This window comes from Scyliorhinus canicula, chromosome 4 (genome assembly GCF_902713615.1).
Source record: "Scyliorhinus canicula chromosome 4, sScyCan1.1, whole genome shotgun sequence".
Taxonomy (NCBI): Eukaryota; Metazoa; Chordata; class Chondrichthyes; order Carcharhiniformes; family Scyliorhinidae; genus Scyliorhinus; species Scyliorhinus canicula.
The window spans coordinates 23,496,942-23,510,955 of record NC_052149.1 but is presented as its reverse complement, the minus strand read 5'-3'; the positions used below and the strand labels follow the sequence as shown (position 1 = coordinate 23,510,955).

Sequence of the window (14,014 nt, the reverse complement as noted above, 5' to 3'; positions counted from 1 at the left end):
CTAATCTCATTTTTCTCACTTGACCTAAAAGCAGCCTCAAAATCTGCCCCTTTGATGGTGGTGTGATCTTATCTACCCTGCTATTCGCATAGCTGACTGGAAAGTTCTCCCCTGCATCTGCAAAATAAATGTGCGCTGTTGCAGTTGTCAAAATGCGTTTTGTTCGTCTCTTAATTATTCATCTTAACCCCGCCTATTGAATGTTTGGAGTCGATGGGTTTTAACACCAGACTGACCTTCCAGTCAGTTCCCTGTTCAGAGCCTTGGCTCCATTGCTAATGTGTCTCGTTACTCACTGCACTGGCACACGTTTTGGACCATTAAAGATTAAGGAAGAAAACGCAAATTATTGCAAACGTAAGAGAGACTGCGTCAGTCCAATCCGCATTCGGGCAGAGGGGAACCTGGCAGTGTTTTGGCTCCAGAGTCATCAGACTGAAGGATGGAGCTACAGTGTGCCCCACAGAGCCAAACAATATTAAACAGAAAGGTTTGAAATAGCCTAACGCTGCTGAGGATCCATAACTGAATGGCCGACATTTATATAATATATATGTTATTTATATATATCTGACTGCTGCTCGTCCTCTCTGGGCTGAGCTGCTGAACAGTGCGGACTGTTTGAGCTCGGTACCAATCGGACGGGATGCCGAGGCGCTGGTGGCCTGTTCGAGGCAACGCCGGGCGGAAGTACCCGGGGGAAGGATTCGCTGTGGCACCGAGCGGAAGTGGTGCGCTGAGGGCCGGCAACATGGTGCAAACGCGGAGCGGCCGGCAGACCCAGGCCCGCAAGGTAAAAGCCGGGGTGGGAGGGTGCTCCCGGCCGGCGGTGATGGCCAAGAAGCCGGTGATACGGGGGCTGGGAGTTTGGAACTTGGCCGTGACCCAGGGTGGGAGGGTGGTCTGAGACCCTGGGGAGAGGGGGCTCCCTCTAGGCTCGAGGGGGGAGGGGCTCCCTCGAGGGGGGAGGGGCTCCCTCGAGGGGGGAGGGGCTCCCTCGAGGGGGGAGGGGCTCCCTCGAGGGGGGAGGGGCTCCCTCGAGGCTCGAGGGGAGAGGGGCTCCCTCGAGGCTCGAGGGGAGAGGGGCTCCCTCGAGGCTCGAGGGGAGAGGGGCTCCCTCGAGGCTCTATGGGGGAGGGGGGCTCCCTCTAGGCTCTATGGGGGAGGGGAGGGGGGCTCCCTCTAGGCTCTATGGGGGAGGGGAGGGGGGCTCCCTCTAGGCTCTATGGGGGAGGGGAGGGGAGGGGGGGCTCCCTCTAGGCTCTATGGGGGGCTCCCTCTAGGCTCTATGGGGGGCTCCCTCTAGGCTCTATGGGGGAAGGGAGGGGGGGCTCCCTCTAGGCTCTATGGGGGAAGGGAGGGGGGGCTCCCTCTAGGCTCTATGGGGGGCTCCCTCTAGGCTCTATGGGGGAAGGGAGGGGGGGCTCCCTCTAGGCTCTATGGGGGAAGGGAGGGGGGGCTCCCTCTAGGCTCTATGGGGGAAGGGGAGGGGGGGCTCCCTCTAGGCTCTATGGGGGAGGGGAGGGGGGGCTCCCTCTAGGCTCTATGGGGGAGGGGAGGGGGGGCTCCCTCTAGGCTCTATGGGGGAGGGGAGGGGGGGCTCCCTCTAGGCTCTATGGGGGAGGGGAGGGGGGGCTCCCTCTAGGCTCTGTGGGGGGGGGGAGGGGGGGCTCCCTCTAGGCTCTATGGGGGAGCTCCCTCTAGGCTCTATGGGGGAGGGGAGGGGGGGCTCCCTCTAGGCTCTATGGGGGAGGGGAGGGGGGGCTCCCTCTAGGCTCTATGGGGGAGGGGAGGGGGGCTCCCTCTAGGCTCTATGGGGGACTCCCTCTAGGCTCTATGGGGGACTCCCTCTAGGCTCTATGGGGGAGGGGAGGGGGGCTCCCTCTAGGCTCTATGGGGGAGGGGAGGGGGGCTCCCTCTAGGCTCTATGGGGGAGGGGAGGGGGGGCTCCCTCTAGGCTCTATGGGGGAGGGGAGGGGGGGGCTCCCTCTAGGCTCTATGGGGGAGGGGAGGGGGGGCTCCCTCTAGGCTCTATGGGGGAGGGGAGGGGGGGCTCCCTCTAGGCTCTATGGGGGAGGGGAGGGGGGCTCCCTCTAGGCTCTATGGGGGAGGGGAGGGGGGGGCTCCCTCTAGGCTCTATGGGGGAGGGGGAGGGGGGGCTCCCTCTAGGCTCTATGGGGGAGGGGAGGGGGGGCTCCCTCTAGGCTCTATGGGGGAGGGGAGGGGGGGCCCCCTCTAGGCTCTATGGGGGAGGGGAGGGGGGGCTCCCTCTAGGCTCTATGGGGGACTCCCTCTAGGCTCTATGGGGGACTCCCTCTAGGCTCTATGGGGGAGGGGGGGCTCCCTCTAGGCTCTATGGGGGAGGGGAGGGGGGCTCCCTCTAGGCTCTATGGGGGGGGGGAGGGGGGCTCCCTCTAGGCTCTATGGGGGAGGGGAGGGGGGCTCCCTCTAGGCTCTATGGGGGAGGGGAGGGGGGCTCCCTCTAGGCTCTATGGGGGAGGGGAGGGGGGCTCCCTCTAGGCTCTATGGGGGAGGGGAGGGGGGCTCCCTCTAGGCTCTATGGGGGAGGGGAGGGGGGCTCCCTCTAGGCTCTATGGGGGAGGGGAGGGGGGCTCCCTCTAGGCTCTATGGGGGAGGGGAGGGGGGCTCCCTCTAGGCTCTATGGGGGAGGGGGGCTCCCTCTAGGCTCTATGGGGGAGGGGAGGGGGGCTCCCTCTAGGCTCTATGGGGGAGGGGAGGGGGGGGCTCCCTCTAGGCTCTATGGGGGAGGGGAGGGGGGGCTCCCTCTAGGCTCTATGGGGGAGGGGAGGGGGGGCTCCCTCTAGGCTCTATGGGGGAGGGGAGGGGGGGCTCCCTCTAGGCTCTATGGGGGAGCTCCCTCTAGGCTCTATGGGGGAGGGGAGGGGGGGCTCCCTCTAGGCTCTATGGGGGACTCCCTCTAGGCTCTATGGGGGACTCCCTCTAGGCTCTATGGGGGAGGGGGGGCTCCCTCTAGGCTCTATGGGGGGGGGGAGGGGGGCTCCCTCTAGGCTCTATGGGGGAGGGGAGGGGGGCTCCCTCTAGGCTCTATGGGGGAGGGGAGGGGGGCTCCCTCTCGGCTCTATGGGGGAGGGGAGGGGGGGCTCCCTCTAGGCTCTATGGGGGACTCCCTCTAGGCTCTATGGGGGACTCCCTCTAGGCTCTATGGGGGAGGGGGGGCTCCCTCTAGGCTCTATGGGGGAGGGGAGGGGGGCTCCCTCTAGGCTCTATGGGGGAGGGGAGGGGGGGCTCCCTCTAGGCTCTATGGGGGACTCCCTCTAGGCTCTATGGGGGACTCCCTCTAGGCTCTATGGGGGAGGGGGGGCTCCCTCTAGGCTCTATGGGGGGGGGGGGGGGGGCTCCCTCTAGGCTCTATGGGGGAGGGGAGGGGGGCTCCCTCTAGGCTCTATGGGGGAGGGGAGGGGGGCTCCCTCTCGGCTCTATGGGGGGGGGGAGGGGGGGCTCCCTCTAGGCTCTATGGGGGACTCCCTCTAGGCTCTATGGGGGGACTCCCTCTAGGCTCTATGGGGGAGGGGGGGCTCCCTCTAGGCTCTATGGGGGAGGGGAGGGGGGCTCCCTCTAGGCTCTATGGGGGAGGGGAGGGGGGCTCCCTCTAGGCTCTATGGGGGAGGGGAGGGGGGCTCCCTCTAGGCTCTATGGGGGAGGGGAGGGGGGCTCCCTCTAGGCTCAATGGGGGAGGGGAGGGGGGCTCCCTCTAGGCTCTATGGGGGAGGGGGGCTCCCTCTAGGCTCTGGGGGAGGGGAGGGGGGCTCCCTCTAGGCTCTATGGGGGAGGGGAGGGGGGCTCCCTCTAGGCTCTATGGGGGAGGGGAGGGGGGCTCCCTCTAGGCTCTATGGGGGAGGGGAGGGGGGCTCCCTCTAGGCTCTATGGGGGAGGGGAGGGGGGCTCCCTCTAGGCTCTATGGGGGAGGGGAGGGGGGCTCCCTCTAGGCTCTATGGGGGAGGGGAGGGGGGCTCCCTCTAGGCTCTATGGGGGAGGGGAGGGGGGCTCCCTCTAGGCTCTATGGGGGAGGGGAGGGGGGCTCCCTCTAGGCTCTATGGGGGAGGGGAGGGGGCTCCCTCTAGGCTCTATGGGGGAGGGGAGGGGGGCTCCCACTAGGCTCTATGGGGGAGAAGAGTGGGGCTCCCTCTAGGCTCTATGGGGGAGGGGAGGGGGGCTCCCTCTAGGCTCTATGGGGGAGGGGAGGGGGGCTCCCTCTAGGCTCTATGGGGGAGGGGAGGGGGTCTCCCTCTAGGCTCTATGGGGGAGGGGAGGGGGTCTCCCTCTAGGCTCTATGGGGGAGGGGAGGGGGTCTCCCTCTAGGCTCTATGGGGGAGGGGAGGGGGGCTCCCTCTAGGCTCTATGGGGGAGGGGGGCTCCCTCTAGGCTCTATGGGGGAGGGGGGCTCCCTCTAGGCTCTATGGGGGAGGGGAGGGGGGCTCCTTCTAGGCTCTTTGGGGGTGGAGAGAGTGGGCTCCCTCTAGGCTCTATGGGAGAGGAGACTCCCTCTGGGCTCTAAGGGGGAGGGGGCCCTCTAGGCTCTATGGGAGAGGGGGCTCCCTCTAGGCTCTATGGGGGAGGGGAGGGGGGCTCCCTCTAGGCTCTATGGGGGAGGGGAGGGGGGCTCCCTCTAGGCTCTATGGGGGAGGGGAGGGGTGCTCCCTCTAGGCTCTATGGGGGAGGGGAGGGGGGCTCCCTCTAGGCTCTATGGCGGAAGGGAGGGGGGCTCCCTCTAGGCTCTATGGGGAGGGGAGGGGGGCTCCCTCTAGGCTCTATGGGGGAGGGGAGGGGGGCTCCCTCTAGGCTCTATGGGGGAGGGGAGGGGGCTCCCTCTAGGCTCTATGGGGGAGGGGAGGGGGGCTCCTTCTAGGCTCTATGGGGGAGGGGAGGGGGGCTCCCTCTAGGCTCTGTGGGGCTGGAGAGAGGGGGCTCCCTCTAGGCTCTATGAGGGAGGAGGCTCCCTCTAGGCTCTATGGGGGAGGGGAAGGGGGCTCCCTCTAGGATCTATGGGGTGGGGCTCCATCTCTGCTCTATGGAGGAGGGGAGAGGGGGCTCCCGCTAGGCTCTATGGGGGAGGGGAGATGAGGCTCCCTCTAGGCTCTGTGGGAGAGGGGGCTCCCTCTAGGCTCTATGGGGGAGGGGAGAGGGGGCTCCCTCTAGGCTCTATGGGGGAGGGGAGAGGGGGCTCCCTCTAGGCTCTATGTTGGAGGGGAGAGGGGGCCCCCTCTGGGCTCTATGGGGGAGGGGAGCTCCCTCTAGGCTCTATGGGGGAAGGGGAGCTCCCTCTGGGCTCTGGGGAAGAGTGCCCCCCCCCCCCAGGCTCTGAAGGAGGGAGGGGCAATGGAGGCCCCAGGCTCTCAGGGAGGGAGGGGAGAAGGGTCTCAGGGAGGGAGTCGAGAAGGGCCCCAGGCGCTCTGGGAGGGAGGGAAGAAGGGCCCCAGGCTCTTAGGGAGGGAGGGGAGAAGGGCCCCAGGCTCTTAGGGAGGGAGGGGAGAAGGGCCCCAGGCTCTCTGGGAGGGAGGGGAGATGGGCCCCAGGCTCTCGGGGAGGAAGGGCCCCAGGCTCTCGGGGAGGATGGGGAGAAGGGTCTCGGAGGGAGGGGAGAAGGGCTTGAGGCTCTGAGGGAAGGGGGAGAGGGGCCCAAATCTCTGAGGGAAGGAAAGGGGGAGCTCTTGGGAAGGGGGCCTGGAAGGGAAGAGGAGGGGGCAGCTGTGAGCATGGGGTTATGCGGAAGGCAGTGAATTGAGGGGTGGGTATAGGTACAGTTCTAAATTGCCATGGATACGCTGTGCAATACAGAAGCTGAGGGGTAGACATGCATTTACGAGAAGAATCATAAAATCAGTGCAGTAGGAGGTCATACGGCCCATCGAGTTATCACCAACCCTCCAAAAGAGCACCCTACATAGTCCATTATCCCTGTAACCCTACCTAACTTTTGTTTAAAATAATTTTTATTGAAATTTTTTGAAAAATATATATCAACATGACAATAATAATAATAAACACCCCCCGGCACCCGTAACAACGCATATAACAACCCCCCCCCCAACCCCAATATACAACAGAATAAATTAACAATAAGCAAATTAACTTAAACACTATCCCCCTAAACCCCCCTCTTCCCCCCGGGTTGCTGCTGCTGCTGACCTAGTACCTTATGGTTGAGCCTGAAAGTCGAGGTAAGGCTGCCACCTCCTAAAGAACCCTTGTACTGACCCCCTCAGGGCGAACTTGACCCTCTCCAACTTAATGAATCCTGCCATGTCATTAATCCAGGTCTCCACACTCTGAGGTCTCGCATCTTTCCACTGCAGCAAGATCCTCCGCCGGGCTACTAGGGACGCAAAGGCCAAGACATCGGCCTCTTTCGCCTCCTGCACTCCCGGCTCCTCCCCAACCCCAAATATCGCGAGTCCCCAACCTGGCTTGACCCTGGATCCCACCACCCTCGACACCGTCCCCGCCACCCCCTTCCAGAACTCCTCCAGTGCCGGGCATGCCCAGAACATATGTCATGGTTCGCTGGACTCCCCGAACACCTGACACACCTGTCTTCGCCCCCAAAGAACCTACTCATCCTAGATCGGACATGTGGGCCCGGTGCAGCACCTTGAACTGGATGAGACTAAGCCTCGCTCATGAAGAGGAGGAGTTCACCCTCTCCAGGGCGTCCGCCCATGTCCCCTCCTCAATCTGCTCCCCCAGCTCCATCTCCCACTTAGCCTTCAGCTCCTCTACCGACGCCTCCCCCCCCCCCCCCTCCTGCATTACCTGACAGATGTCAGACACCTTCCCATCCCCGACCCACACCCCCGAAAGCACCCTATCCCTTACTGCCCCGCAGGGGCAGCAAAGGGAACTCCGCCACCTGTCGCCTAGCAAACGCCTTGACCTGAAGGTACCTGAACATATTACCCGGGGGAGCTCAAACTTCTCCTCCAGTTCACCAAGGCTCGCGAACCTCCCATCAATAAACCGGTCCCTACCTAACTGTTGGACACCAAGGGACAATTTGGCACAGCCAATCCACCTAACCACACCTTTTCAGAGGAAACCGGAGCACCCAGAGGAAACGCATGTAGACTCGGGGTGAAAGTGCAAACTCAGCATAGACAGTCACCCAAGATCAAAATAAAACCCGGGTCCCTGGTGCTATTGGGCAGCAGTGCTAACCACTGTGCCGCCCTATGTGCCCTGCCAATTTAGATTTATTGTGTGTACCAAGGTACAGTGAAAAGTATTGTTCTGCGTACAATCCAGGCAGATTGTTCCATGCATGAAAAAACATGGGAAATATGATAGATAAACAATGTAAATACATAGACATCGATGAGGAATATAGAGTATTGTGCTAACAACGGTCGAGAAGATGCAACATATTGTGTGCTGCCTATGGCCATGAATTACCCAAGTTTGGTTTAAAAGGCTGGGCTTACCAACGAGGCTGCATCATTGCACTGGTCCGCTCCTTGCACGCAGACTGCTCATCATATTTGGTTTGGATAGGAGAAGAGTGATTAATTCAGCCCAGAAGAGGGTCATTCTGGGGTCCGATAACAGAGTAGAGGATATTCCATCTAAAGGAATGGCGAGAGTACTGGACCCATGCTGAGGCACTCCAAAGAGGCGAAAATTCCAGAGGTGTAAGAAAGAGAGGAAAACAGTATGGTCTGCTGGTGATGGGAGCCATGGCACCGTGACCACAGCAATTTGGGCTGGGCAAGTGGTAGTCAGCCGAGAGGAATTTGATAGAGACCACGGTGTTGACACCCCAGAGCCATGTTCCAGTCTAAGACAGGAAGGTGTTGGTGTAATCGTCCACAGTATAGACATGGGTGGAAGTATAGTCTTGTTTGCAAGTTAACGGACGTTTCCGAGGGAAATGGTGCAATGGTTGATCCAAGGATGGTTAAGGGGGTTGCAAAGATTGGCGCTCCCTTCCTCCAACTTGAACGCTGGCTGGAAAGTGAGGCAGGTGAAACGGTTGAATTTTCTGCTGCTACACGGGTTCCTCAGTGTGCACTTCAGATAACCCATACGAGTGCTACTGTGGACTCATTCAAGGGTGGTAGAGGCAGAATGCCCATGGACGTTGGTGGAGGAGGAGAGGGGTGAATTAAAATGAATGACACAGGACAGAAGGTTCTGAGGGGACAACAAACATAGAAATAATGGACCTGGATCCAGAGTGACAGCTAACATACAGACGTGAATGGACACCGACAATTCAGTTTATGTAGGAGCGGGAAAGATTAGAAGAGTCCTGGAATCATGGAAATGTACAGCATGGAAGGAGGCCATTTGGCCCATTGTCTCCATCCAGCTAGCAGGTAGCCATTCAGTCACATTTCAGCTCTTGGTCCATCGCATTTCAAGCGCATATTCAGGTACTGAATGTTATGAGGGTTTCTGCCTCTACCACCCTTTCAAACAGTGAGTTCCAGATTCCCCCTCCCCTCTGGTGAAAATAGGCTCCCCTTGAATATTCCTTAAACCTCCTGTCTCGTTCCCTAAATCTATAACCCCTCAACCAAGGGGGATTTTACCATCCTTTCCACTCTGTCTACACCCCTCTAACTTTTACGCACTTTAGTTAGGTTTCCCTTCAGCTTCCTCTGTGGCTAAGAAAACAACTCTAGCCAATCCAATTTTTCTTCATATTTGAAATTCTCCAGTCCAGCCAACATTCTCACCATTCTCCTCTGAAATACCTGTAATGCAACCACAGTGACCAAAACCACACACACTTCTCCAGCTGTGGCTGAACCAGTGTTTCATATGGTCTAGCATTACCTCAACTCTCCTACTCTCTGCCTTGGCTAACAAAGACAAATATCCTGCGTGCCAACTTATATATCTGTAAAAACACTTTCAGGGACCAGTTGACATGCACTTGCAAGATTCCCAGTTCCTCTAGACTTCTACCGTGGGCAGCACGGTAGTATAATGATTAGCACTATGGCTTCACAGCCAGGCTCCCAGGTTCGATTCCCCGGGGAGTCTGCACGTTCTCCCCGTGTCTGCGTGGGTTTCCTCCAGGGCCTCCAGTTTCCTCCCAAAGACGTGCAGGTTAGGGATTGGCCATGCTAAATTGCCCTTAGTGTCCTAAAAGGTTAGATGGGGTTAAGGGGATAGGATGGAAGTGAGGGCATAAGGGGTCGGTACAGACTCGATGGGCCAAATGGCCTCCTTCTGCACTGTATGTTCTATGTTCTCCGTATCCAACTATTATTAATAATAATCTATATTGTCACAAGTAGGCTTACGTTAACACTACAATGGATACTGTGAAAAGTCCCTAGTCTCCACATTCCGGCGCCTGTTCTGGTACACAGAGGGAGAATTCAGAATGTCCAAAGTAGCTAACAGCACGTCTTTCGGGACTTGTGAGAGGAAACCGGAGCACCCGGAAGAAAACCACGCAGGCACAGGGTGATAATGCAGACTCCACACAGACAGTGACCCACACCGGGAATTGAACCTGGGACCCTGGCGCTGTGAAGCAACATTGCGAACCACTGTGCTATCGTGCTGCCAATTACAATTCAAGGAGTATTCCATTGTCTTGTTCGCCTTCCCCAATCTCATACTTTGAATCCTTACAGTGCAGAAGGTGGCCATTCGGCCCATTGAGTCTGCACCAGCCCTTGAAAAGAGCACCCTAATTAAGCCCACGTCTCCACCCTAGCCCAGTAACCCCACTTAACCTTTTGGACACTTGAAGGACAATTTAGCATGGCCAATCCACCTAACTTGTATATCTTTGGGCTGTGGGAGGAAACCGGAGCACCTGGAGGAAACCCACGCAGACAGGAGAAAGTGCAAACTCCACACAATCACCTAAGTCCATATTTGAACCCAGCCCCTGAAGCTGTGAGACAGCAGTGACGCCCACCTATCTGGTTTATACTCCATTTTCCACTGTAATGCCCACCTGATGGTCCTTTGATATCGTCCTGCTGTCTACAGTTTTCATTTTCACTTTCAACCACAGGGGTAATTTTTGTGTAATCTTTGAACTTCTTCATTATATCCCAACATTCAATCCCACATCATTGATATATATCACAAGAAGCAAGGGACCTAGTACTGAACATCAGTGGAAATGGCCTTCTAATCACAAAAACACCTATCGACTGTTACCCGTTGCTTCCTAGCTCTGTGCTAACATTGGATCCAACTTGGGCTACTTTGCCATGGGCTTTTACTTTCACGACCAGCCTGCCAAGTGGAACCTTACCAAAAGTCTTGCTCAATTCCATATAGACTACATGAAAATGAAAAAATGAAAATCGCTTATTGTCACGAGTAGGCTTCAATTAAGTTACTGAAAAGCCCCTAGTCGCCTGTCCGGGGAGGCTGATACGGAATCGAACCGTGCTGCTGGCCTGCTTGGTCTGCTTTAAAAGCCAGCGATTTAGCCCAATGAGCTAAATCAAATGCGCTACCTGAATCATCCCTGCTTGTTACTCCCTCAAAAAATCAAACATGTTAGCCAGACTTGACTTTCCCTGAAATCCATGTTCACTGTTATTGATTAATCTGTGTCGTCCCAAATGGAGATTTATCCTGTCCCTCAGAACTTTTTCCCAAAACTTCCCACTGTGGTTATTTGGTCTACCCGTTATCCCTTTTTTAAATACGCGATGGCACCACACCTGTAGCCATGAAGGTCAGAACCACTTCTATTTCTTTTATCGCTTCCCTCAACAGGCTATGATTCATTTTGTCCCGGGGGGGGGGTTCAGTTTCAAAGATATTAAACCTCTTATTACTTCATTTAATCTAATATTTCACATTCCTTCTGCTGGTTTACAAGATCTGTATCATCCCTTTTGTGAAAAAAAGCATACAGAATATGCATTAAGAACCATACTCATGTTCTCTGCATTAACCAACTCTGGGAGATTGACATTGAGTTTTCAGTAGCCTTAAAAAACAGCCAGAGTACATTCTGTACCCTTGCTACCCTCAGTGCTTCCTCCAAGTGGTGTTCAATATGGAAGAGTACCTACTCATCAGCTTGTGGGGGGGGGGGGGGGGGGGGGCAGTATGGTGGTAATCGACAGGTGGCTTCCTTGCCTTTGTTTGACCTGGTGCCATGAGACTTCATGGGGTCAGGAGTCGATGTTGAAGACTCCCAGGGCAACACCTTCCCGACTGTAAACCACTGGTGTCATCTCTGCTGAGTCTGTCCTGCCGGTGAGACAGGCCGTACCCGGGATGGTGATAGTGGTGTCTGGGACATTTGTCTGTAATGTATGGTTCCGTGAGTATGACTGTTGTTTGACTAGTCTGAGACAGTTCTTCCAACTTCTGGCACAGTTCCCCAGATGTTAATAAGGAGGACCTTGCAGGGTCGACAGGGCTGGGTTTGCCATTGTCGTTTCCAGTACCTAGGTCGATGTCGGGTGGTCCATCCGGTTTCATTTCTTTGTGTTTTCTTCATAGTGGTTGAATAAAACTGAGTGGCTTGCTAGGCCGTTTCAGAATAAAAGCAAATTACTGCGGATGTTGGAATCTGAAACAAAAGGGGAAATGCTGGAAAATCTCAGCAAGTCTGGCAGCATCTGTAAGGAGAGAAAAGAGCTAACGTTTCGAGTCCGATGACTCTTGTCAAAGCTAACAGACAGAGAAAGTGGGAAATATTTATACAGTGGAGTGAGAATGAAAGATGAGTCACAGCCACAGAAACCCAGGGAAACTTGGTGCTGATGGCCACAGATTCAACGGGGAAAAAGTACTAATGGCAGTCCCCAGAGAGGACAAAAGATGTGAACGGTCAAACAGCAGGGAAACTTACATCAGAGGATGAACTGTAGGTGTGGGGGGAGGGGAAGGAGGAAGCAAAGAGGAGAAAGGTGGATAAGATTGGGATGGGGGGGGGGGGGGAATTAAATGTATATTAAGAAAGAAAGAAATGGTAAAAGACAATTAAAATGAAATGAAAACAAATGGGTCGAGGTGGGGCTGATCATCTGAAGTTGTTGAATTCGATGTTCAGGCCGGAAGGCTGTAGTGTGCCTAACCAGAAGATGAGATGATGTTTCAGAAGGCATTTAAGAATCAACCACGTTGCTGTGGCTCTGGAGTCCAATGTAGACCAGGCTAGGGTGACAGATTTCCTTCCCTAAAGGACGTTAGTGAACCAGATAAGTTTTTACGACATTGCTAATGGTTTTTCATTGTCATCATTGGACTTGCTTTTTTAAATTGAGTTTAAATTTGAACCCACGTCTCCAGATTACTAGTCCAGCGACAATTCCACTGTGCACTGCCTCCCATTAAGCCCTTTGACGTTCAGGAAGCTCTGGGTTTGTTAGCTCCATTTTTTTTGTTAAGGTAACAGATGCTTGCTGTGAACCCTCACTATCTCACTGCCTCCCACTGACCTGGCCGTAGAGAATCCTTCCCTCTCTGATACTCCAGGTGCCTGGTATTGGGCAGGTCAAACATTGTTACACTCAGCACCTAATGCTACAATAATTGTTGCAGTATCTGAATATCCAACTGTCAACCCCCAGGTGCAAAATATTACAAGGTTAATAATCCCACCAAACACAAAACTGCTCCACAGAGCAAATATTCTAACTTGGAACAGGAACTACACTTTTATTAATTGTTTCCTCCTTTAATGAGTGAAGACACTGACCCATTGTCCCTTCGGAGTTTTCATAAAAAATGAGTTACCTGGGGCGAAATTCTCCGCGGACCGTCGTAACGCCGATTTCCGGCGAGCAAAAGTGGTGCAGATGACTCCGGCGTCGGGGCCTTCTTTTAGGCCGCTAATCTCCGTTCCCGGAGGGGCCATAATAGGACCGACGCGATACGCGTCATTTTAATGCGCTGCAGAAGTGGCGTGTTGAGAGAGAGAGGATGGGTACCGGCGTGGGGGGAGGGAGGGGTGGAGGGAGGAGAGGGGGGAGGAGGGGGAGGGAGGGGGAGGAGAGGGGGGGGAGGAGAGGGGAGAGGGGGGGAGGAGGGGGAGGAGAGGGAGGAGGGAGGGAGGGGGAGGAGAGGGAGGGGAAGAGAGGGAGGAGGAGGAGAGGGAGGAGGGGAGGGAGGGAGGGGGGAGGAGGGGAGGGAGGGAGGGGAGGGGAGGAGAGGGAGGGGGGAGAGGGAGGGGGTAGGGAGAGGGGAGGGGGAGGAGAGGGAGGGAGGGGGGAGGAGAGGGAGGGAACCCCCCACCCCTATCCCTACCCCTCCACCCCTATCCCTCCCCCTCCCACCCCTCCACCCCTACCCCTCCCCACCACCCCTACCCCCTCCCCACCTCCCCTACCGCCCTCCCCACCACCCCTACCCCCCTCATCACCACCCCTACCCCCCTCACCACCACCCCTACCCCCCACCACCACCCCTACCCCCCTCACCACCACCCATACCCCCCTCCAACGCCGCCACCCCTCTCTCTCAACGCCGGTACCTCCCCCCTCTCTCTCAACGCCGGTACCTCCCCCCTCTCTCTCAACGCCGCAACCCCCCCCTTCCTCAACGCCGCAACCGCCCCCCCCCCCCCCCCCCCAAAACGCCGGGACACTCTCTCTCCCCCCCAAACCCCCCCCCCCCCCCAAACGCCGGGACAATCTCTCTCTCTCTCCCCCCCAAACGCCCCCCACACAAACGCCGATTTCTATCCCTAAAGGACGTTAGTGAACCAGATAAGTTTTTATTTTTACGACATTGCTAATGGTTTTTCATTGTCATCATTGGACTTGCTTTTTTAAATTGAGTTTAAATTTGAACCCACGTCCCCAGATTACTAGTCCAGTGACAATTCCGCTGTGCACTGCCTCCCATTAAGCCCTTTGACGTTCAGGGAGCTCTGGGTTTGTTAGCTCCATTTTTTTTTGTCGGGGCAGCACGGTAGCATGGTGGTTAGCATAAATGCTTCACAGCTCCAGGGTCCGAGGTTCGATTCCCGGCTGGGTCACTGTCTGTGCGGAGTCTGCACGTCCTCCCCGTGTGTGCGTGGGTTTCCTCCGGGTGCTCC

General features: G+C 56.7%; 1 protein-coding gene across 1 annotated transcript in view; it reads left to right on the top strand.

The window, feature by feature from the left end:
* Positions 1-306: 306 nt before the first annotated feature.
* The window catches only part of dnttip2 (deoxynucleotidyltransferase, terminal, interacting protein 2), a 35,825-nt gene continuing 22,117 nt past the window's right edge, over positions 307-14,014 (top strand). Inside the window, exon 1 of the mRNA XM_038793864.1 lies at positions 307-793. Coding sequence (XP_038649792.1) covers positions 647-793 — 147 coding nt within the window. The 5' untranslated portion in view covers positions 307-646. The remainder of the gene's footprint in view (positions 794-14,014) is intronic.